Below are 25,024 nucleotides of genomic sequence, written 5' to 3' on the forward strand. Positions count from 1 at the left end.
TCATGCCAGTTGTGCATACTTACTTTAGATTTTAACTTCTTTGTGCTCATGAGTTGAACAAAAAGTGTGTCTTTATTTCGACTGTGTATTATGGGATGTTGGAATGGAAAGATTTTGCATTGATTTCTTTAGCGGTCAATAGTGCAGTCATACTAAACATACACACAAATCGAGTTCAGGTATAACGTGTATCTTAAACGGTTACGTTTAGGAGCCAAACATTTGCTATTTTTAATTCTTTTACTTTTCAAATGACATTTTATTTTAACGTATGAACATAAGAAATGAATATCTCCTGCAGAAACAGTACATGGGTCAGTGGTAAAAAGTGTTTTTTTAGGCATAAAAACTTTTGTGTACATTAAAATTTGTAGTTAAAATTGGCTATTATATATATTTTATACTAGACGCACACATATATACGCTCACCGGCCACTTTAGTACAGTGAACTCATTGTCATGTTCAAGAAACTAGTCTGTTGAGATGATTTGTGCTTATGGCACGTTACTTAGAAGATGGGTACACTGTGGTCATAAAGGGATGAACATGGTCAGCAACAATACTCGGGTAGGCTGTGGTGTTGACGATTGGTACTAATGGGGCCAAAGTGTGCCAAGAAAATATCCCCAACACTATTAGACCACCACCACTTGCCTGAACTGTTGATATAATGCAGGATGGATCCATGCTTTCATGTTGTTAACAGCAAATTTTGACCCTACTATCTGAAAGTTGCAGCAGAAATTGAGACTCATTAGACCAGGCAACGTTTTTCCCCAATCTTCTATTGTCCAATTTTAGTGAGCCTGTGTGAATTGTTGCCTCAGTTTCCTGTTCTTAGCTGACAAGAGTGAGTCCCGGTGTGGCTTTCTGCTGCTGTAGCCTATCCGCCTCAAGGTTGGACGTGTTGTGAGTTCAGAGATGCTCTTCTGCTTACCTCAGTTGTAACAATTTTCCTCTGACCTCTGGCATCAACAAGGCATTTGCACCCACAAAACTTCTGCTCACTGGATATTTTCTCTTTTTCGGATCATTTTCTGTAAACCCTAGAGATGGTTGTGCGTTAAAATCCTAGTGGATCAGCAGTTTCTGAAATACTCAGACCAGCCCTTCTGGCGCCAACAACCATGCCACATTCAAAGTCACTTAAATCACCTTTCTTCCCCATTATAATGCTGTATGAACTGCAGCAGATCGTCTTGACTGTGTCTACATGCCTAAATGCATTGAGTTGCTGCCATGTGATTGGCTGATTAAAAATTTTAATAAACAGTTGGACAGGTGTACCTAATAAAGTGGCTAGTGAGTGTATACTGTATTACACGTACACATTCTTTTAAGTCAGCACCCACAAAATTTTCATTAAATTTAACAACGGCTTTTCTTCTAAAAAAGAATCTTGTCAAGCTTATTTCAAGCAAAAATGGTTTGAAACGTTTTGTAATATTAAACTGGATCCTCAAAATGGTTTAATTGTTTGTTTTTTATTCATACTTTGCCACTATCTTTCAAATATATTTAGTCATTTAAAATTCGGTATGATCACTTATTCTTTTATATTTTAAAGAGTACATGTTCAAAAGAAAAAGATGACGGAAGCATTAATTTAGCCATATTTTGACATAATTTTTACAAACATAATTTTTGTGTATATAAAATAGTTTTAATATCTAACTTGATGCATATTGCAAAATTGGGCATCTCTCCTTTGACCATTTAGCAAGACTACTAATACTGAGCATATTAAGTGTGACTGTCTAATGAAATCAGAATCGAGGAGGAAATTGAGCTGATTTGAGGAGTGGTTTCCTCTCTAGGCTAAAAGCTGATTGATTCCTTCAATTCTGCATGGTCAGGGGAAATCATTTGCAGAATGTGCTGTAAGATATTTACAATTTCATGCAGGCTGTTGTACAAGTGTCTATTTATACTTATTCATTTGTAATTAAAGTGCTAAATTTATTCAATATTATTTTTTATTTCACAAACAACAACTTGATTATAAAATACATCACGGTGTTCAAGCACATTATGGAGTTTCACTATATGATGAACCTGGTGTGTAATATCTTCATTAAAATCCATCTGCAATATGGGCAACTGGTGAGCAATGCCTGTTCTAAACCAGCTTACAAAGATTATTCAAGATCTAATTATAAAAGTGACATATTTTAAAAACTGCATGCAGTCACAAAGCAACTACAGATGGATGGATGTTGAACTGCTGTAATGATGTGTCCTCGCATTATCCTAATTTATACCTTTGTCTATAGAAAATAACATGCTCATGTAGGATTCCTAAGAATTATTTTAAAGTGATTTCTTAATGGTAAAATTAATATTGAATAGGGCCTAGTTGCCAGTTAAAGGTTTGGAAGCATTTGATTTGTGTGTTTTTATGTATATTTGTGGTATTGGTAAGTAATAACCACAAGTAGCTTAGAAAATCAGTTATTTGGTGACCTGAAATAGGATGTTTATTAAATAATTTCCAATCTGGCCTATCAGTTTCAATGCCTGATGATTTAATTACAAGTCAATTCCAGTCAACCTTATGATTACAAGGTTTTTATGTTCTTTGAAAAACAAATCTAGTGTGTGTCCTAACTTGAGCTTGGTGCTTTGAAAACTTCCATTTAATCAACAAATTGATAAAAAAGAGGTATTAAAACATACTTAAATTATTCTATAACTACTACTGTATGGCTACAAAAAATCTTGAAATCTCGTTCAAAATTAGATTTTAAGGAAAAATTTTAGTTTTAGTTTTATAGAAGTGTAGTTTCCCCACTAAGTAAAAAGTAATTATACTGTTAACTATGTGATAGTAAGTTTACTTGGCTTTTTATTTATTTATTATGTGCATAGATGTGTGGTTACTTTTTTAAATAACTACAATAAACATGTTTTTATACTTTATTTAACGTTAAGTAACCAGCGGTTGATTTGTGTACAAAAGCTTAATAATTAGCAAAGGCGTGATCATCTACATACAAACCATACAAACAAACAAAACACCTTTGACGCTGACGCGACATGTTGACGTCAACCTAACTGTACACTGGTCGCGGGATTTGCGCGTCACACTGGGGCGCTAAGATGGCTTCAACGAGCTGGCTGCATGGCCCCAACATTACTCGTTTAACGGAAGGGCTGGTGTCCGTTTTAAAGGAGGAGAGACCTGAATTTCTACCCGCTCTTCTAGCAAACTACCGTGAGCATGCAGCGGTTGGGACTCAGGTAGGACGGAGGCTGTTTTTGTCTGCACTGGCAGTTCGCGACGCGAGGAACTGTGCGCTCCTTTCATTTAAATGAAAGCGACATTTGGTGGCGTCGCGTCGCACGCTTGCTTTGTAAACAAAGCCAGAGTAAATATAAAGCGTTGTATAGATATATATATTTTTATTAACTAATGTGGCCATTTGTTGAGTAAATAAGCTTTCGTCAAGTCTTTATTGTTAGTTTAGTGTATGTTTCATGTCTAGTCGTATCCTATTGTGCATCTTTCAGTTTACCTTGGAAAACAGACCTTCATTTGTTTGTATTGACTGAATTTTAGAGCTCTGGAGCTGTGGGTGGTCTGGTGGGCCTCAGTAATGCTCGACTTGGGTCCAGTAAAACCAGGTGAGCTGTCAAGAGTTTACTTTTGCACTCAGAATTGTGCACTCCCAGGTCATTTCTCTTGCATTTGCACAAACCGTTAAAAACATTCTTCTTGATCAAACCCTACTGAGACATTTAGTCTGCTGTTGACTTAAAAAAGCTAAGTGAAGTTTTTTAATCTTGAATTCAAATGAGGGAAAACCTAGACATTCACAGAGTTTTTTAGGATATGAAGTGTTATGTCATGCAAAATAAATTTGAGGACTTGAATAGTTTTTTAGAGGTTTAGTTCTAAGACCATAAGAACTATATAAGAACGCATAAGTGAACCTACTAAATGATTGGAAATAAGATGTAATGTCATAAGGCACTAAGATCTATTTTTCTGGCCTGTAATTATGACCCAAAATAATCCAGTAACTCTTTATTTTTTATCTTTGTGGCTATATACTTATAATCATTATAAAATACTATGTATTACTATGATTAAAGTTAATCATGAACCTAACTTTAACCCACCTACAGTGATTTCTTATGTGGGTACACTTTAATACTCATCCAATGCTATATTTTTAATGTTGTCATACAACAAAATTAATCTGGAGAGACTTTTTTTTAAAAAACGTGAATGAGAAATGGTAGAATCTACATCAAAAGTAAATCTTTAGAAACTTTTTTTTATCTTATGTATTTTTTTATTATTGGTGTCTTTTTATTGTTTAAAAAACGTATTATATAATGGTCATGTTATTTATGTTTTTCTCATGAAATTGTCATTGAAGCTGATATAGCAACAAACTTGAAACTCGTACAATTAAACTGCAAACAATACGTCTTTAAAAGTTGTTATTTAAAACTACTGTTACGTTCTGCCAAACACTGAAGTCTTTTAATTTCTTTACCATAATTTGAATGATTCACCTGTGCATGTTTTTTTTTTTTAATGAACAAGGCTCTATCGCAGATTCTTTCATGGTACTTTACTATACACTCATTTGCATGCGTTTTAGGTTTGAAGGCCTGTGTCTCCTGTCTGTGCTGGTAAAGGACAGTTCCAGTGAAGTGTTTCAGCAGCATTGCCTGTCATGGCTGCGAACACTACAGCAGATCATCCAGGTGAGAGATAACTTAAAACATTTGATTAGTTCTGGTTCTTATGCTTGCTCATTCCAGATATATATATATATATATATATATATATATATATATATATATATATATATATATATATATATATATATAGCAATTGGTGTTTTAGCTGTCCAAGGTGGATATGGCCTAAGGAGCCTATGTCTAAATTTTCTAGATTATTTAGAGGACTTGCTGTTACGTCAGGTTTTTGGCTGTTAACCACACTGGTAATAGTTGGATGTAAGCAAGAGCATTCATTGTATAGTTAATGTACTACCGAACACATTGTTCCATATTTAAGCTGTGTAAACCAGAAAAGAAATGTGGAATCTGCTAAATCATATAGAGAAAGACTTTGTAAGGAAACTGCAATATTTTGACAAACTGATTGTAATATATGGTAACCGGTACGTACAGTTGAAATCAGAATTATTAACCGCCCTTTGATTTATTTATTTATTTATTTTTTTGATTTTGTATTGCCCAAATGATGTTTAAAAGAGCGAGGAAATTTTCACGGTCTAATAATATATTTTTTTATTCTAAAGAAAATCTTATTCGTTTTATTTCGGCTAGAATAAAAGCAGTTTTTAATTTTTTTAAAACATTTTAAGGTCAAAATGATTAGCTTTTTAAACAACATTTTACATAGTCTACAGAACAAACCATCATCATACAATAACTTGCCTAATTACCCTAACCTGCCTAGTTGACCTAATTAACCTAGTTAAGCCTTTAAATGTCACTTTAAGCTGTATAGAAGTGTCTTGAAAAATATCTAGTCAAATATTATTTACTGTCATCATGGCAAAGATAAAATAAATAATTTATTAGGAAATGAGTAGTTATGTTTAGAAATGTGTTGAAAAAAAATCTGTTCTCCGTTAAACAGAAATTGGGGAAAAACAAACAGGGGGCCCAATAATTCTGACGTCAACTGTATGTGCAGTGTTAAGATAGTAGGCTAATATTAAGATAACATATTATATTAAGATATTAGACTGATATTTCATGCAAAGGATAAAAAGACATCCATCAATGTTATCAAGATTCTGAAAATCCTCTTCAGTCTGGCCAACCATATAATACTTTGTATAGGGTTAGGTTATGGTTGGGGTTTTGTAGGGCTGTGTGTGTGCGTGCATGCGTGTACACGCATCACATTTATTTATACATATATTTTTTCCCCTGTGCAACCAATTAGTACAGCCTAAAACATGACAAGGATTAATAATTTTAAGCTGCAGTAATCAGCAAAATATGGGAGTTTATTCAGTTCAGGGGCATTGTTTGCATTTTGTGCCTATAATATGACCAGTTAAGGAGGGTGCATCATGAAAACACTGTTGATCTGTGATGCGTCTGCTGTTCCTCAAACACACAGTCGCAGGCTCCTCTCCCGACCGTGCAGCTGGCTGTGAATGTGCTGCAGGACATGTTACAGTACTCGTCTCAGCTGCCGGAGCTGGCCAGAGAGGTGGGACTCAACTCCATCTTGGGCGTCCTGACCTCACTGCTCAGTCTTAAATCAGAGGTAAAAATGTCATGTTTTATTTTTGTTATTATTTTTATTATTAATTATTATTTAAAGCATCAGTTTGCATCTTGTATTAAAACTTTGTCATTTTTTATTATTTTCATTTTTCTGTGGGTGGGTGTGCAGTATGTAAGGCTTTTTCTGAACTTTAATCTTTTATTTATTTATTTTTTTTAAATAAGTTTGCAATTTACATTTGAACATGAAAAGAGACAACAGACAACAATATTGGGAACAGCAGCTTTCTGTATTAGACCTCATTTGCATCTGATTTTATAGTCATGTGCTTGTGACTGAGAAAAATGCATCTTAATACCAAGTTTAAATATGGCCTAAATGTGCTTTTAAATCAAACCAAATAATTTCTGTAGTATTGTCAGTATTTCTTATGGGTTATAATACTAATAGTTCCTTCTGAGCTGGTTTACTTGTTGAAACGTTTTATAGTCACTGCTGTTCAAAAGTTTGGGTCACTGATTGTGATGCTTTTGTTCACTAATGACATATTTGCCTTAGCCAAAAACAAAGACACTTTAAATTTTGCAGAAGATTATTTCACACAAATGTTTTTTTTCTAACTAACTCTTCGTCAAAGATTCCTGAAAAAAAAAAAACGTTTTTAGCAAAATTATTAAGAAGCTGTTTTCAGCATTAATTAAAATAAGTATTTATTAAGCATAAAATCAGCATTTTTTTATTTCTGAAGAATTGAGTGATTATGTGACTTTAAATGGTATTAAATGCAGCTTTGGTTTACATGTTACCAAACATTTTTGTCTATATGGTTAAAGTTATTGTGTTAAAATAAACTTTTTCTCATAGTGCCACCTAGCTGCTATGAAGGGAATGATGGCGTGTATGACCTACTACCCACGAGCTTGCGGATCTCTGCGGGTCAGTACTTCCATACAAATACATAATATGTTTTTCCATAAATAGATATTTAGTATCTGATAAAGCTAAAATTTTTCTCTTGCAGGAAAAGCTTGGAGCATATTTCCTCTCAAAAATGGACTCAGATAATCCAAAAGTACAAGAGGTAAGTTACTTATAGTAGTTTAGTGTGTTACAATGTGAATAAAAGTGTGTTATAGAATAATTGACTGTTGAAAACAATTGAATCACGTTTTGGGATCTTGTCTCATTGTTTTGTTTTCGGTAGGTGGCTTGTGAGTGTTATGGCCGATTGCCCTGTCTGGGGGGAGTGTTGGAGCGAGGTGGAGGTGGGCGCAGGGCTGAAGGCTGGACCAATCAGCTCCATTGCCTTCTAGCATCAGCCAATAGCATACTGGGACAGCTTTATCATGGTGCAGAAACGGGTATGTAAGTGTTTTGAATGCATGTTTTTGTTTGCGTTTATACATTTCACATGCGCTGTTATCCAAAACAAATTGCTACACAAATCATTAGTTCTTGTTTTTCCCTGCAAATCGAACCTACAACCCTCAAATTGCTAGCACATACTTTACTTTTTGAGCTACAGGAAAACTTTTTGTTGCTGTATTCCAAGAATTGTCTTTGTTGTATGTAGTAGAAATTTAATTTCTCTTGTTTGTTTTTCCTGTGTTGCTGTTTCAGAAGGGACAGTTCAGTATGAGGGTCCCGGTGTGGAGCTGCCTTTCCCCCCTCTGGATGATGTAGATCCACTTCTGATCCTTCAGCTCCAACATCGCTACAAGGCTGTTACTCTAGCTATGAAGCACACACTTAGGTAAGTGCTTATGTCGTACGACTATGTTGATGTTATTTGAAATGTTTATTTTCATAAATATTTTGTACTTTGTAATTAGGGTTTATGAGATCTTGTTTTATTTACTTCTCTGTCTAGTGTTGATCCTGCATCTTCAGTCCGTCTACCTGTCCAGCATGTGCTTAATTTATTGTGTCGAGCTCTGGCCGTCAACACAAAGAGCATTGTAAGACTTTAACTCTGTTTCTTTTTGTATCTTTCTGTGCTTCTAAGTTGATCTTTTAATTCATAAAATTCAGTGTACATTTTAGGATGTTGGATGGAAACTATAGATAAAATCTTAAATCTAATCTTCCCCTCCTTACTCTAGCACTAAATTCTCTCAGCACAAACAGTTGCTTTGTATATTTAGCACTTATGTGTATTGACTCTTCTTGTTGAATCACTGAATTCCTCCTCAATTGTAAGTCGCTTTTGGACAAAAAGAGTCACTCTACACATTTTGGACTGCTCATTGTGTGTGCGTGTGAGAACTGTCAACAACACTTCCTCAGACAGTCTCACCTGCTCTGCAGAGACCCACATAATGCACCATTTTGAGGCTTAATGTGTCCAGTCAGTAGCCGCGTTTCCATCTATCGCGCCTAAAGCGAGCGAGCCAGGGCGAGCCAAGGCCAGTGGGGTTTCCACTGTCACTTCCGGGGCCTAATCGGGCCAAAGCGGGGCTTTCTTGGGGCCAGCGGCCGGCCTTTTTCGGCCCGCCGAATACCTTGGGCCAAGGAGGGCCAGCTGGGGCTTCGGGGCGGAGTGAAAGGAGAGGCGGGCAGTTTTCTGATCGCACATGAGTACATGCGCCAAACAAATAAAGAAATAAGGGAAAGAAAACATCTAGCCTTATATAGTCTGGGGTCTTTTTGCGTATAATCACCCTTATTTTTCCCTTTTAAATGTAAGGCTGCTGCATAAAGTAATAAAGTAGTTTTAATTTATAGTGACGTTTTTTGCTGCGTCCTCCTTTGTGTTTCAACAACGCATAATAAGCTTTACACCATAAAGACACAGCAGACAGTAAAGGCTTTCGAGAGTTTTTGTCAAGTTTAAAATGTTTGTTTGTGCGCGTTTAGATGCCTGTATGTGTGTGTGAGACCGGGCAAAAGCGCTCCTTCACAGCTCTGTTATGCCGCGAGCTGCTTTTTTCTTTATTTATTTTGGAGATAATACACAATATAAATACAACAGAAGGACATAAAACTTAACAAAATACGTGCCCACTTTCATAGACTTTAAACAATATAGTGTCATATCTTGATAAAATAGCCTAAGCTTTAATGAAATATAATTTAAAGAATTACAAATATCGGATATATATAAAATCACATTAAATAAATAAACCAATATAAAATAAATAAAAGCTAGCTATATGTAGGTAGCCTATATACAATACATAAATCGAACCGTTTTAAAGCTACATATATAGCCTATAACTTTCATTTTACAAAGACCTGTCTGAAAAAAAAGATTTTCGATATTTTATAAAAACAATTAACACCGGAGAAGGTTTGAAATATTATTTATAAAGTATTTGGATACGATGATAGTAATCAAATCGCGCAAACAGAGCATTATTTGGGTGAGTGAAAGCAGAATCTCCTATACCTTTTTTTCTGTCACCCAGTCCTGCGCAGCGCTCGCTGCTTTAACGCATATGGGGGAAAGCCCACACACAAAATGTGTTCTATATCCTCAAACAACTGTTTATGTTTTTATATGACGTGGTTAAATTTATACATGAAACTTTAAATTAAGAGCTTTAGTGAATAGCTGCCGAGCGCAACAAGTATGGCTATATTTTATTAGGCTACTCGCTCTTATGCTGAAACACTTAACACGACTTCTGTCAAAACGAGGATGTTATAAAATACATGCAATATCGAGTTATAAAGGAGAATTTCTGTGGCTTTATATTATGGATGTGTGCGCTCTCTGTGATGTGTCCCTGCGTTCGGCGAGAGCAGTCGATGCACAATGCCAGTTGGTCGGCGAGTAAACAAATGTAATGAATGGAAATACACAGGTCTGTGCGTATAGACATTTCATGTACTGCTGTACAGTAACGTGTCATTTGTTTGTTTCGGTTGTCTTCATTTTAAAGGTTTCGTTTAGTGATGATTCTATGGTGTGCTTTATCTGAAGTGGGCGGGTTGTGTGACGTTTGATTCGGGGACGTTCTGTGGGCGGTGTTTGCGTGACGCGCTGTGAGCTATTAGCCCGTCAGTGGAAACGCGACATGATTTCGGCCTCATTTCTCAACCTTCCGGGCTATTGGCCCGGCCCGGCCCGATTAAAGCCCTGGCTCGCACTGGCCCGATAGTGGAAATGTGGCTAGTGTTTACAAATCTCCCAAAGCAGGAATGTCCATACTCGCTCCTGGAGGGCCGGTGTCCTGCAAAGTTTAGTTCCAACCCCAATTAGACACAGCTGATCTAGCTAATTAGGCTCTTACTAGGCTTTCTAGAAACATTCTTGCTGGTGAGTTGAAGCAAGGTGGAGCTAAAATCTGCAGGACACCAGCCCTCCAGGACCGAGTTAGGACATCCCTGTCCTCAAGAGTCCGGGAGTCGTCTCTTGCTTTCACTTTCAAAAATTTCATTTTTTTTTATTCAAGACTACTTTCTTCTTGGCTTCACAGCAGAGAAAAAGTAAATAATAAATTATTAAATCTGAATGATTAAATAAAACTTTACTGTATACCGGGAGAGGACGAAGAGACATCTAAACTGCCTGTAAAATATATGTACATCATTAGAAATGGTCAATCAACACACTTGCCTTACATAAATAATCTACGCGTTTTATTCTAATTAATAATGAATTGTTAATAAATATTATCCATTTTAGAGATATTGTCTGTTTTTATAATTTTTTCTAATTTGCTGTATATGTTATCAATTTAATGTTTATATATTACATATTTTATAGATATCTAAGATGCTTTGGGAATACTGTACTAAATGTCATGCCAATAGAGCAACCTGAACTTGAAGACGTTAACCCGAGGGGTCTCTTTTAGAGTCCAACAGGTGATGGATGTCAGAAGCTGTTGGTTTTACCCTCAATACACAATGACACTCTGGAGTTGCTTTCTGCCCTCATCAAAGCGTAAGCACACATGCACTCACATTCATTCTGCTGTCTAAATAGCTACTTTTCATAGATTATTGTTTGTGTATACAACTTGCTATTAATTATATGCAGTAGTCAACATTTGAAGTGGATCATAACATTTAATCTACATTGACCTACATCTAATAAACAACACCCATTCTTGTCTTATGCCAATTTTGTTGACATGTTGACTATTGTATATTTGTTATGTTTTATTTATTTCTAAGTTTTTTGTTTGTTTTTTTGTTTTTTGATGTGGCAAATTTGAACCCCCTAAAAGCAGGTTTTCTTTTGTAAGATTTCGTTTTTTTTTTTTTTTTTAAAGCACAGATTTTTCTGCTAAAATTTTGGTAATGTTGACATACACTAACACCTGCCATCTAAACAATTAGTGTTGTGACTCAACACTTCTAAATGCATCTCATCTTTTGTTGTAGTATCTAAAACTGTAAGATGAAAAGCTCCAGCTGCATGTTTACTGTTGCATGAATAGTGTAATTGTTTGATTTCTGGTTTTTGGTATAGTGTTGGTGGTGGACTGGTCCAGTATAGCAGTGTGCTCACAAGGCTTTTCTCTCAGTCTTTGTCTGCATGGACGCCTCTGCCTGAGGCCAGTCTTGGCCAGCAGAGAGCATACAGGTACAACATAAACACTGATGATGGCTAAAAGCACTGTGTTCACTTTTTTCATTTTTGGTCATCTGATTAGAAGTAGTCAGACCAGACAGTTTACTCTTTGTTTATGTTAACTGTAGATTGATATGTTGCTGTGTTCACCTTTAGTGCTGTGCGAGTGGCTGTGTACCGCCTCATAGAACTGTGGGTAAGAGTTGGAGGAGCCGCTCTGCTTCAGGGAAGCCCTTCACACACAGAATTACTGTTTACTCACCTGATGGGTGACGTGACACCAGGATCAGAAGCAGTCAAGGTGAGCTAAAAATGTTGGCAACACAATAATCTCAAGGAAGATTAAAAAACATTAAAATTGTCATCATTTACCCCCAACACAAGTGGTTGCAAATCATTGAAATTAATCAGTTGGACACAAAAGTAAATATTTTGAGGAGTAGCCATTGACTTTCAATGTAAGAACAAAAATACCATGGAAATTAGTAGCTTCAAATCAAAGGAAAGACACAAAATTCCAACATATGCACAATGGTTGAAATATGATGAATAATCTGTCCCTTTAACAGGGATCTCAAGGGTCATGAAATTGTATTATATCATGGAATTTTAAAAATCTGTTAGAGACATTAAAATTTAGAAGATTTTTTTGTTGTTGTTGATTCTAGTCATGTAATATCAGGTATTTTTATTTGTCATTTAAAATGTTTTACTTGCCATTTATCTAATATGATTTTATCACAGCGTTTTTGCCTTTTATATTAGAATTAGTGTTTGGTTAGTTATTTAAAGTGATAGATTACTAATAACTGATTACTACTAGAAAACTCTAATTTGATTACATCACTAATTACTTCGTCAAAAGTAATCAGATTACTAATTACTTTGAAGTTACTTTTAAACGTATACAAAATAAACGGAAGCTCTTTCAGTAATTTAATATTCACTGAAAAACATTGCAATTGGTAAAACACACAGCTTGACAAATTCAAAATATTTAAAGAGATAGTTCGCCCTAAAACATCTTCACTTGTTCCAAACCTGTTTCCCTTTTTTTTGTTCTTTTAATGACAAAAGAAGACATTATGAAGAAAACTGGATACCTGTAATCATAGTAGAAAAAACACATACCATTTCTGCACTTGTGGAGACAAACTGTAAACGCTCAAATGTTCAAACGCTCATATTCATTATAGGTTATGAAAATAAGTCATTGAGAGTTTTTCATTTTAGAAGTTTGTCTTGAAGTGGGGACACTTATTTCAGTTCTGATAAAACTTTTCAAATGACCATTTTTACTGTTAAATATATGTTTTAATATATGTATTCATGAGTTTTGGTGAGTGTTAATATGTTTAAATCATAGCCTTACATTTCTTATTTCAATTGTTGAATCTTTCCTGTCCAGCTTCGTTCTGTGCAACAGTCATCAATGACTGACCTGATTGGCTCTGCTGGCAAGTCTGGTCCTCGTCGAGCTAAAGGAATGGGTGAAGGATTGACGATACAGAGGAAAGGAGATGTGCTCGCAAATCAAGACACGTGCGTCGCTGCTCTTCGGGGTGAGTGCTCAGTGCATTTCAATATTTCAAGATGTGTTAGAATAAAACATCATTTGTTGATGAAGAGCAATTTTCTTTACAGCATTGAGACAGATTGTTTTGACCAGTGGCACTTTGTTGAAAGAAGAACTGCATAAGGTTTGTTTAATACAGTTTATTTTGTTGCTCAGGTTTTGATGTCCTGTGCTAAAAGTGTGGTGTTTGATATTGTTTTTCTCCTCTGTCAGAGGATCCAAGACCTGGTGGTTCCTCTGTGTGTGCGTCTGCAGCAGCAGGCTCACTGTTTGCAGGAGGTAGGGGCTATCAGTGGACAGTATGGCAGTCCTTCTCCTCGCCGCGAGCTCTATCGAGTGTTACTTGCACTTGTGTTGGTGCCCTCTCCCCGCTGGCCTCCTCCACTGTCTTGCGCTGTGTCCATCTTCAGCCACGGCCGCAGAGACCGCAACATCAAGGTGAGAAAGCAACATGCTTGGTCACAGCTTAGGGTTGAATATGTTAGTCTGGTAGTACTCACTGGCAGTGTGCACAATATCAAAATCAGTTGTGTGGGTTGTTGGAATGTTAATATTTAAAATGTTGAATAAATTAAAATAAAAAGAAATTAACATTCTTAACGCAATTGACACTTTATTTTGACAATGTTTTATATTTGTAATGCGGCACAGACTGGCATTGGAGTATCATTTCATTCGTAAAATAATATAATTTCTCATTTTCATTAGGCCTTCATGATATTAAAACAGTAAACCTTGCAATATTTTTGTTTTTCCTGCAATATATTTCACGATATAAATATATTCTCACCAGATGATTAGAATAGCGCTATTTGGGGAAAAAATACATTCATTATGATAAATGTGTAGGAAAGTGCATCTTAAAAATATATAATAAATCATGGACGGAAGCTGAATAATCAAATATAAAAAAAAAGGGTGTAGTTTTCATCATATAAATGTAATTAATATTTGTTAAAGCTACATACAAAACAATTACTTGTTACTGCATGCTTCAAATGCTCACACAGTCACAAGTCTTAAAATACATGTGGATGATTAAGTTTTGGTAACTTAAGGATTAAGCCTTGCAATGAGTCAGGAACATAAAAGATATTTTAATGAATGTTGGTAACCAAACTAGGATGCACTGGTACCAATTTTTTAGATCTAAATCCGATTCCAAAATTCTAAGTATCAACCCAGAGATCCGATCCCGATACTGTTACATATTTTTTTTTAAGGCATAATACAGTCTCTATAGTTCTTAAGATAAACTCAAATAGTATATCTTTTTGTAAAAATAACAGACCCATAGGCCTACTGTATATCATAAACGCATAATCTAACTTAAAGCATAAAATAAAACATGCTTGCTATAAACATGATTGCTGTAAACTAGGCTACAGCCAGGTCCAGCTTATGCTTCCTTTTTTTGAATTTTAAGATTTTTCTTTGAAATCTGTAATAGGCTACCACTATTGACCCTAATCAAAACACAAACTGGTCTGTTAAGTAAAATATTAATATAAATAAAATGACTGTGAAATATTCAGGGTAGTGAATATTCAGGCATATATGCAGTGAAGTTCCAGGGTAGCCGATAATAGGCTAAGTCATTTTCTATTAATTACAATCCATATTGCGCCCGTCAGTTTCACTTTTATTAATTCAATTAACTACTTTGACCACAATGAGCCAGGCTTTACAAACTCAGTCAGAATGATTTATATGAATAATTTTAATTTACATTTTTAATTTTAATTTTATGGTGCATTGATGCATCACTGAGACACAGCCTACAGCCCTTCGTAATCTGCGGACACTTTCAAAATTGAGCACCACAAAGGGAAGAAATCAGTGCGTTAAGGATCTGTTCAATGTAATATTGAGCTTTTTCTAATTGATCATTTCAGGTTGGCCTACTTTGTGTGTGAAGAACAGGTAATGACCCTCTCTACTCCAGTATTGCGAATGCGATCTGCTGATCTGACAGACACAGCGCAACATGATTTAGAAACAGCAATGAACTCTTTGTTGCAGGTCAAATTTCACCCATTTAATGCAAAACTAAATACATTTTTCTACATTACTTATATTATCAGAAACAAATAGTCTTGGAGAGTTTTCATAACCGACCGCGACACGCAGTTTGAATGGTGAATAAATGGAAAAAGATTGACAGGCGCAGAGGGTGGGGGAAGCACTGAAGTGAACAGATTTAATCACTTGAATTTTCATCTGTATTTCTCAATAAACTGTAGAGTGGCATCAGAACATTGGGATTTATTAGGCCTAACTGACAACTTTCTAGGCCCTTATAATTGACTACTTTCATGGCTTTTGTTGGCTTATAAATTACACAGAATATACCGCACACGCAAGATCAGATTTGGATCGGTACCAACTGGCCGATACCTGATCCAACAAAAATATGCTGTATCAAACCGATATTCGATCCAAGCATCAGTATCAGTGCATTCTTAAACCAAACTTTTTTGCTTAAATGACGTATAAATATTTTAATACCAATACAGTAGAAGCATCATTATAAAAACAAGTAAAGGTTGCATGAATTAAATATTTCTTTGCGAGTTAATCTTTTAGCCAAATTTAATAGAGGCCCTATTATGTTAATGATCTTTAGTAAAAGAGCAAAAATCAGTCCAGTTAAAGCCAAAGTACAACCAAATTTCCTCATCATTTACTCACGCTCAAGTGGTTATAAACTTTTAGGAATGTCTTTCTTCTGGTGAAGACAAAACATAATACTCAAAAAAGCAGCCATTTACAGCTATAGTATGAACAAAAAATGCTAAGGAAATCAATGGCACTTTTAGGTGAACAGCCCCTTTAATGTCTTACAATATTTAGTGACCCCAAAACATTTTCAGGATATTCTTTTGATAGGGTGTTGCCATACACTTTTATCAGTCCCATTACAAAGCTAAAACAGGTGTACACTGTTTGGAAACATTTTGAGCTTGTCCTCTTTTTCAGTGTCAGAGTCTCAGCTGGCCACTTACAAAAGAATCACTGAAAGCCTGCTATTAACATGTGAAAATGGGATCTTGGATACATGAAATCAAACCAGTTGGAATCTGTTTGAAAACCAAAAAATATACAAGGCCATTATCTTTATTTTGAAAAATATTATTTTAATATAGAATATAAAAATATAGTTTTTTATGAATATCTAACAGTGTCCTTGCACTTACAGCACTGTAGATCTTTAGAAAATGCATACCTAAACTTATTAAATGCACACATAAGCGCACACTCAGAATAACAGACCTAAATGTTATCCACCAGAGGGAGTGTCACACTAGTAGTTTCACTTGTTAGAATTTCAGTATTCCAAGCTAGTATTATTGTGACTCCGAGTTCATCATGTACTATTAAAAGCATAAGTGCTGCAAAAAGGCCACAGAGTTGAGCAAATGTATGCTGTAATAAAAGAGCGTTTAAGTCAATGTCGACACTTAGGGTGAGGCTCACTTTAAGCATTAGATACCATTGACAAACACGGAGCAATATTTTTACAGCATTTGATACATGTTAACTTGCAGTGTTACTTTAGAATTTGTGGGCATTTACTTGATTAATCTAGATTAAATGAATTTGGCTCACAATATATAAAGTCCTAAGGCAATTGATCTTAATGAATAAAATGAATTGTAAATTGTTTCAAGTATTTCCTATTTGTGGAAGTGTTTTCAGCCACCAATTGTCTTCATTCATAAGTATTAATTCAGAGGTTTGTTAAATCACTGTAGCTGTGGCAAAATCTAGCCCTTTGCCGTTTAATAAATTAAACATCATTTTTACCATACCTGCCTAAACATGTGAGCATATTTTAAAATGTCAATCTAGAGTTTGACGTACACAGAAATTTGTTTTGACAAAGACAGTATGTTGTCCTCTCTTATGTGGCTGGATGCTTTCACTATGAATGCTTATTCAGGGTGGTGTTATGGCTGTTTGCTTCAGATGACGCAGGGGATTGTAACTGGAGACAGCTTTTCATGTTTAAAGGGTGTAAAGGAAAGTATTGAGAGTTTAAAATGAAATATTATGCCTGGCAAACAGGTTTTTTTATTGTCTTTGAAAGCTAAATTTAGCCTATTTTGAAACTAGAATAGAAACTGCCAAGTGAGAGTAGCACTGGCATGGACCTGCCTCTGTATCTGTTTTTCATCACACAGTTATCACATTTCTTTATATCAGTCATGCTTGTGTTTTGATGCTTAGGACAATCTCAGTTATAATCTGTTTTTATTTATTCATTATGTTGTTTCAAACTTCTTTAATGCATGCTAGTGTAGTTTAAAATGTAAGATTTTTGCATTTATATATCCTTGTATTGTACTAAATGACTATACATGAGTGTCTTCAGATGAACACACACATTCTTAGAAAAACAATCATAATTTAATTGCATAGAGCCATCAAGCTGAACTCTTTGCAGTTGGCTGTAATAAATTTAGTTGAAATCTTGGTATTTCCCTTTCAAATATAATTTCACTTTAAAGGGTGCTGATTGATTCAACAACTGGGGTGTTAACTTTGATGTTGCTGTATGCTTAATTGTTATAAACTTTCACTTTTTAAATTTTTTGATAACCTGTGTTTTACAGTTAAAAATAAGTAAATGATTGGAGAGCTGTGTTTTTGAGATATGGCACAAAATATTTTTATTTGGTGCTACTCTTTCTTGAACAATGATCATGTTGTCTCTTTCATCCTGTGTTGGCGTAGTCAAATTTGTTCTGACCCTGCTTAATGTGGCTTTCAACATTTCCTGTTTTGTTATTTTCTCTGTTAACCCCTGCAGGTATCTTCATTCTGTGCTGAAGCTCTGATCATATGCAACACTCTTATTCATCCTCGCACACCCTCAATCTCACTCCCTCTCACCCCTCTAACTCTCAAATCAACCCCTTCGGCCCCTGTCCTAGCCTCTGGCCAAAACTCCTCACTATCAATTCCTACCCTTCTTGGTGGACCCACAACCGGGCCACCTTTCCCTGCAAGGCATCCAATGGGGTTAGGCCCTGCTAATCTCCTTGGATCTCTGGAGAACCATCTACCATTGGCACCTCAAGTTCTGTCATCTTCAGCAGGCACACCAGGTGACCTGCTGCTCTCCCCCGCCCAACCCGGAGAACTGACAGGCCTCGGAGTCCCTGAAGGTCAGCGGCAAGTTTTTGTTCGCTACGACAAAGAAGAGCCAGATGATGTGGAGATCTCTTTGGAAAGTGATTCAGATGATAGCGTGGTCATCATGCCAGCTGGTATGATGATGGAGATGCAAGATGGAGCAGCAAATACACAATCGTTGTCTCAACCAGCAGTTTCAACAGTAGGAGGTCTGCAGACCTCCACCCCAGTGGTGGGTGAGGTTGGATCAGCTGACACATCTTCAGCTAATGAGCTGCCTGGCTCCATTCCCCACCAGATTCTGCCCGCTAATAACATTAACTCCTTCCCTGGACCAAATCAAACAGCTCAGCATGTGGCTATAGTGCCACCTCTGAACTCTGCCACAGCCTCACTCTCAGCCACAGTCGTCGGTCTTGCAGATTCACTAACAGGTGGACCGCAGCTTCAGCAGATGTTGATGCAAACTTCTCCAGGTGGGCAGCCCCCAACTCTGGGCCTGTCTTTGCAGATGCAGCTTCAAAACCAGATTGCACAGACCAGCCGTCAGCTTCAACAGCAGCCTCCAGGAAATGACGTGGACCAGAATGTTATCAACATCAACAGTTCGGATGACGAAGAGGAGGATGAAGAGGAGCTGGAGGAGGAAGATGAATTGGGGGAGGAAGAGGAAGAGGAGGAGGGTTTGGATGATGAGGAAGAGGAGGAAGGCAGCGATTTTATAGATGATGAAGAGTACCTTGAGGGAGAGGAATTTGAGTATGAAGACGATGAGGGTGAGGATGAAGATGAAGAGGAGAGCGAGGAGATCCAGCCATTGGAGGGAGATGATGGCAGAGCGATAATAGGTGAGGAGGAGGCAGAGGTCATGATTGAGCCAGACGAGCAGCAGAGGTTGGAAATGTTCTGCGTTGAGGGAGAACGAGAAGTTGAACCCGGGATCGAGGAGATGGAGGGTGTGAGGAGCATCTATGCCGAGGACAGGATCAAGGAGAAGTCGACTTTGGAGGAAATTGAGAACATTGGAGCGGTTGAGAGAAACGAACCTGTGATTGACAAGCAACAAATAGAGACTCTTGTGATCGGGGGAGATGTAGAGGAGCCTGAGGAGGACACCACTGTGGAGGCAGTTGAACCTGAAGTAAAGGAATGTGAACAGGAAGAGGTGAAGCCAGATGATCCAGCTGAAGAAGAAGAAGAAGCTGGGCCGTCACAGCAGGCTCAGGAAGTGATTGTGGAGGACGAGGTTCAAAAGCAAGAACCAGAATTGCAGCCTGAAGACAAAGCTGATCAGAGTGCTCCATCTACATCTGAACAGGAGACAATAGAGAGTGTAGCTGAGACAGTGGAGGAAGAAAAAGCAACCACTGAGGAGAAAGATGATGAAGAAACAAGAGGCACAAAGAGAAAAATGGAAGATCGCGAGGAAGGAGAGTCTTCTGAACAAGGGTCTGAAAAGAAAAAGGTAACTGTCCATCTAAGGTTTCTTCCCTTGGGCTGTGAATGCATTACCCACCTACCTACACAAGCTGGGACAGGTATAAAATGTAAATGAAGAGTATTTTAAGTGTTATTTTCAATGGGAACTCTGCATTTATAAATCCAGCAGTGTGATTAGGTACTGAGTATCTGTTTTATGCAAAGCACTGTAAGCAAAGTGTTTTTTTTATATGCCAATAGTTGGAGAATATTTAACTCTGAGTAAAACACAGCAGAACAGAAATGCTCAAGTACTCAAAGCTGAGGCTTTTTCAGCCGAGCGCTTCGGTGGACACACACCCTTAAGTTCAAAAGCAGTTTTAAATAAGAGCTGAAGCGAGTTCACCTTTGCTGCTGTCAAAAACACTCGTCTTGGTTTTTCATTTGAGTTATGTGTAGCCAGCATTAGAGCTTAGATCAGGCCCAAAAATGTTAATTGTCATCCCAAACAAAATTGCTGCGTTTAAAAAAAAAAAAAAAAAAAAAAAATCTGCGAAAAATTCTCGCTGCCTGTCTACGATATAAAGTGTGTATTAGACCAAATAAGAAGCACTGAATTAAATTATCTTTTTTTTTACGCCATGTCTTTAAAATATGGAAATTAATTTTACCCCTCTATTTTCAATAGAATTTCTGTGCTAGCCTGCGGCTAATGACGGCACCTGTTTAAATAGTGTTTCATCTTTTTATGCTTTTACATCGAAATAAATGCTTAACTCTATTTAATTGAATGTATTGTAATTACATTACAACATTAATGCTGTAAAAGGAACCATATGAAACTAAAAATAGTCACATAAAGCTTTCACCTGAAGTTGGCTGAAAAACACTAGCTGTGCATATAGTCTACTCTGCTTGTGCACACCGTGTGTGCCAGGAGACACTGTTGCATGAGCTAGAGCATTGCTGCTCATGTCATAAATTGGCAATTGTGCAACTTTGTAGCCCCAATGTGTTGCTTAGGCCGACAAAGCTAAAATATTCAGATCAAATGTCTTATTCATACTCCTTGTCAACCCTGGAGTTTTAAGCCTTAGACCGGCTCACTTCAGTTCACGACTGTCTATTTTATACCATGAAACCCCCGTTTCAGCAAGGTGCTTTCACACCTTTAGTTTGGAAAAAGTCAGGAAAGTGGGTGTGTCTAGCTCTGTTTGGGTGGTAGTGTCGGGGGAGGGAAAAGGGGAAGGGTTTGAATAAAAATGGGAGTTTCCATTTGGGCACGCGCTGATTTTCACCAAGGAAAAAAAACAAGCACACAGACACAGAGGAGAAAGACAGTGACTGTGTTTAATGACGGTGGAATGTTTGATACTGCACGTCGAATAAGTCAAGAGGAAAAAACCTCTGCATTTTTCGCAAACTCAGATGCACTCTGTAGGTCAGAACACCGTGTGTGTGTAGACAATACTGTCACAAAATGCGGCGAAAATTAAACCCATTGGTCGGCAATAGTTTGCTTGCAGTGTTCACGTTTATACTCAGAGAGCAGCATTGACAGCAGATCTTTCAGTCCATAATATTGTAGTGATGTTAACGTAAACTAAGTAACTTAAACACTGAAAGAATATTGCTGACGATACAAACTATAACTTTGCCATCTGAATGAACAAAGAAAGGGCACTGATCGCACACACTTACCAAATCTGTAGAGACTGTCCTAATCAACACATACTGGAGCTGCGTCTTTTTTAAACGAGACTAGCAGCAAATCCGCATTTCACAATTTCCAGATGCGAAAAGCTCTCAGCTAAAAAATGTTCCGTACAAACGTATTTCTGCCGCTCGTCACATGCACTGATCCACATGTGAGTCCAGCAGCGCTCTCATAGAGAGAAAATTAAAACAAAACTTTCACTGCAGCACATTATAAAAGCAACACTCTGACCCATATCTCCAAACAATTCTTATTCTTTTCCCACTTCTTTTGGCAACACAAAGTGGCGTCTCTCTGCTGTCTGAACACTGTTTCAGGTAAAGTCTTCGAAGCTAGCATGCATATTAATGAAGTTGTACCTCATACACAATAGAGCGCGCTAATTGGTTTGAACCAAGTTTTACTCGTGCATTAATGCAGCACACTCAAAGGCATAATGCAGCATTCCCAGGTACAGACGTCAAGATCTCATGGCCATGACGCAGCTTCAAAAATTTGTTTTAAACCGGAAGTACGAATTTGCTCGAAATAACGCAAAAACAACCAATTTTCACTTTTTAGTGAAATATATGTGTCCTAATAGTGTTTATAGCTGTGTGTGGCACTTATACGATTGTCAACAGCTCAAAAATGTGTTTTGGTGTTTCGTGACCCTTTAAAATAACAACGATTTATAATTGAGTACTTCACAGTTAAGATTTATTTAAACAGTTAACACAATGTAATGTTTAACAGTATCAGAATCTATTTTCTGTAAGAGTTAGTGCTCATAAATATCCAAACATTAAAATAAAAAAATGTCAAATAAATACAAATATGAATTAAGCCATATGTATAAAATAAAGATTAAAATCAAATGTATGGAATTTTCTAATGTCACTATCAGGTCTTTTTCAATGAAACAGCTGCTTTATAACTTTAAATATTTGTCATAAATATGAGAACATTAAAGGGAAGCTAAGTCTCCAACACAATTATTTAAAAGGTCACAATATCCTTTTCTGCAATATCTGAATATGTTGTAGGAGCCTATTTGTTTAGATTTAATAACTAATGTTATATGATGCATTTCAGCTTTGAATATTTTTGCATTTGAGAACTTAGAATATTCATACGTGTTGTTCAGATGGATTTTCTTTGCTTTTGGCATTGAGGATATGTAGCATGTTAAAAATTGTGTGCGGGCTCTTTAAGATCTGCATCTGTCTAATCTGACGGCAATGCATGCTTTAGAAGACAGCGGAGTCACACAGTTTTCTTTACGCATCTGTACGTGGTCACGTTATGGTTGAAATTTGAGGTTATATTTTGTTTACTTTAATTTATTTATCTCTGAGTGAAGATTAAAAGTCAACATCTGACAATAAACAGACATCGTATTTCTTTATGGGACATTATTAACCTGCACGCTGCATTCTGCTCATAGGGCTGCGAGAAAAAAAAAGAGTGGATGTGTGGTAAAATAATGAATTAAAAAATTGAGGCTATGGTCAAATAAATAAATGAAAGAAAAAAGTGCGACTGCTCAGAGTGCAGGCAGCTAGGGACAGCGGCCGTCGTGACCAAAAAACGGACCGGCCCACTGGGAATACGTCCGGTCCTCCCGATTAGCCAATCCGGCCCTTGGCTCCAATGATTATTAAGTTCTATTGATTACTATGATTACTATTATCAAAAAGCTAATCAATGAATCCTGCCCCCACAGCAATCATAACCAAACTATGATCAAACTATAGGTCCAATATCGTGTATTGAAATGAACTATAGTTCCAATTGTAGGTCTCCATCGGTCCACTTAGATCTAAAAACCAGTGGTCCGACCTGAGACCTGTATGGCATTAGGTTTAAAATTTCAACGTTTCCTCTGACTCTTGTTGGGTTAGATATGATTTGTTTCGGGTAACTTATAAAAAATGTGGCAATCATGTTTGCAATTAAATGCAGTTGGGTAAGATTCTGGTCTAATTCCTTCAGGTGTGTCTCTGTTAATTTCTTTCTTTTTTAAAACTGAATTAATGTATATGTAATTCAAGTGAGAAGTGATTAGGGTCAGGTATTGATTTAAGGACCTGATAAGATGTCTAGCTCAAATACCATGTATCAAAAGCTCCAATATCTTAAACTGAAATAAATCATTATACCCCTATTGTCACCTGCAGTTCTGCATGAACCTGTGTTAAGTATGCAATTTGCATTGAACAGCACTTTGTCTAGAGATTCACAGCAAATCAGCCTATACATTCTTAAGGAGCATATCATTCTGGCCACAATTTGGTTTGCTGTTTAGACAGTCGAGCAAGCCTGAAACAAATGAGAGTATCTTGCAGTAGAAAAAAATTGTATACAATTTAAACTACTTGACTACTGTTTATTCTGGTTAAGGCATGTAAACACAGTTAGACATGTGCTAGTGTTATTTCAGAGCATTTCTCTGTGGCATATTTCCTCGTGTGAACTCACTCTCTTGTCTTACTTAATCTTTCCTCCAGATAGATGATGAGGCAATGGCTTCCATGCTGGCTGACTTTGTGGACTGCCCTCCAGACGATGATGATCACGGTGCCTCACAGACACAGTCCTAACATGACCAAACATGTCATACAAACAAACGCCACGTCACCAAAAACCTAGTCCAATCCTGAATGGTCACACATGGTCAAATCTCCCAGATACTGTCCCATCAAACTCTGCTGTAGTTGCACTAGAGATGCTCCAAAGTGAGAGTTTTAAGATTTCAGGTTCCTAAAGTCCAGTATACCTTTTCTTCAATATAACTCTGCAAAAACGGTTTATAAACCTTCTTGGTGGTCCTGGCTAGTGTTTTTCCTATTTGGCAGCTTAATAGACATATGATGCTTATGTAATCTCAAGTATTCAAAAGTGTTTTTATCAGCTTTGGCAATATAGGTAATGTTGTTTTGTGGCCTTGTTTTGTTTCTTTTTTTTGTAATATCATTTGTATGTGTAACACATGTCTTGGCATTGTGTTGTATGCAATCATGCAATAAAGTGAACTGGTTACGGCACTTTTTTCATGAGTTCTGTTGAAATTTGGCATCTTACAAATTTTAGTTTTGTAAGTGAAATCATGACCACAGTTTGAACGAAATCCTAATGCTGTAATGGGAAACCAGAGGTGTGGACTCGAGTCATGTGACTTGGACTCGAGTCAGACTCGAGTCATGAATTTGATGACTTCAGACTCGACTTGACAAAATATGAAAAGACTTGCAACTCGACTTGGACTTGAACATGAATGACTTTCACTTGGACTTGCGCCTATTGACTTGTAAAGACTTGCTACTTTCTATAAAAAGCCCAAAGATAAAAAGTATGTTGACAGGAACGTTCTATCTCTACATATGTGTGTGTGAGACAGAGAGCATGCACGCATACTTTCGACCACTAGCGCTTTGTGG

At 36.8% G+C, this 25,024-nt stretch overlaps 1 protein-coding gene across 1 annotated transcript; it reads left to right on the forward strand.

The window, feature by feature from the left end:
• The first annotated feature begins 3,089 nt into the window (after nucleotides 1-3,089).
• pelp1 (proline, glutamate and leucine rich protein 1) lies at nucleotides 3,090-24,631 on the forward strand. The gene is made up of 17 exons (XM_001338982.9): nucleotides 3,090-3,241; nucleotides 3,561-3,625; nucleotides 4,615-4,720; nucleotides 6,120-6,269; nucleotides 7,095-7,166; nucleotides 7,252-7,311; nucleotides 7,435-7,591; nucleotides 7,851-7,983; nucleotides 8,101-8,188; nucleotides 11,033-11,121; nucleotides 11,653-11,766; nucleotides 11,911-12,055; nucleotides 13,163-13,316; nucleotides 13,399-13,454; nucleotides 13,544-13,768; nucleotides 18,144-19,934; nucleotides 24,095-24,631. The coding sequence occupies exons 1-17, from the start codon at nucleotides 3,101-3,103 to the stop codon at nucleotides 24,185-24,187; spliced, it is 3,639 nt and encodes a 1,212-aa protein (XP_001339018.4). The 5' UTR covers nucleotides 3,090-3,100; the 3' UTR covers nucleotides 24,188-24,631.
• Nucleotides 24,632-25,024: the final 393 nt, after the last annotated feature.

The sequence above is a fragment of the Danio rerio genome, chromosome 7 (assembly GCF_049306965.1).
Source record: "Danio rerio strain Tuebingen ecotype United States chromosome 7, GRCz12tu, whole genome shotgun sequence".
In the NCBI taxonomy this organism is placed as follows: domain Eukaryota; kingdom Metazoa; phylum Chordata; class Actinopteri; order Cypriniformes; family Danionidae; genus Danio; species Danio rerio.

Coding starts and splice junctions, on each gene's coding strand:
- pelp1 (XM_001338982.9), top strand. CDS start 3,101: ATGGCTTCAACGAGCTGGCTGCATGGCCCCAACATTACTCGTTTAACG. Junction 12,056..13,162: donor CAGGATCAGAAGCAGTCAAG/GTGAGCTAAAAA, acceptor TTTCCTGTCCAG/CTTCGTTCTGTGCAACAGTC. Junction 19,935..24,094: donor AAGGGTCTGAAAAGAAAAAG/GTAACTGTCCAT, acceptor TCTTTCCTCCAG/ATAGATGATGAGGCAATGGC.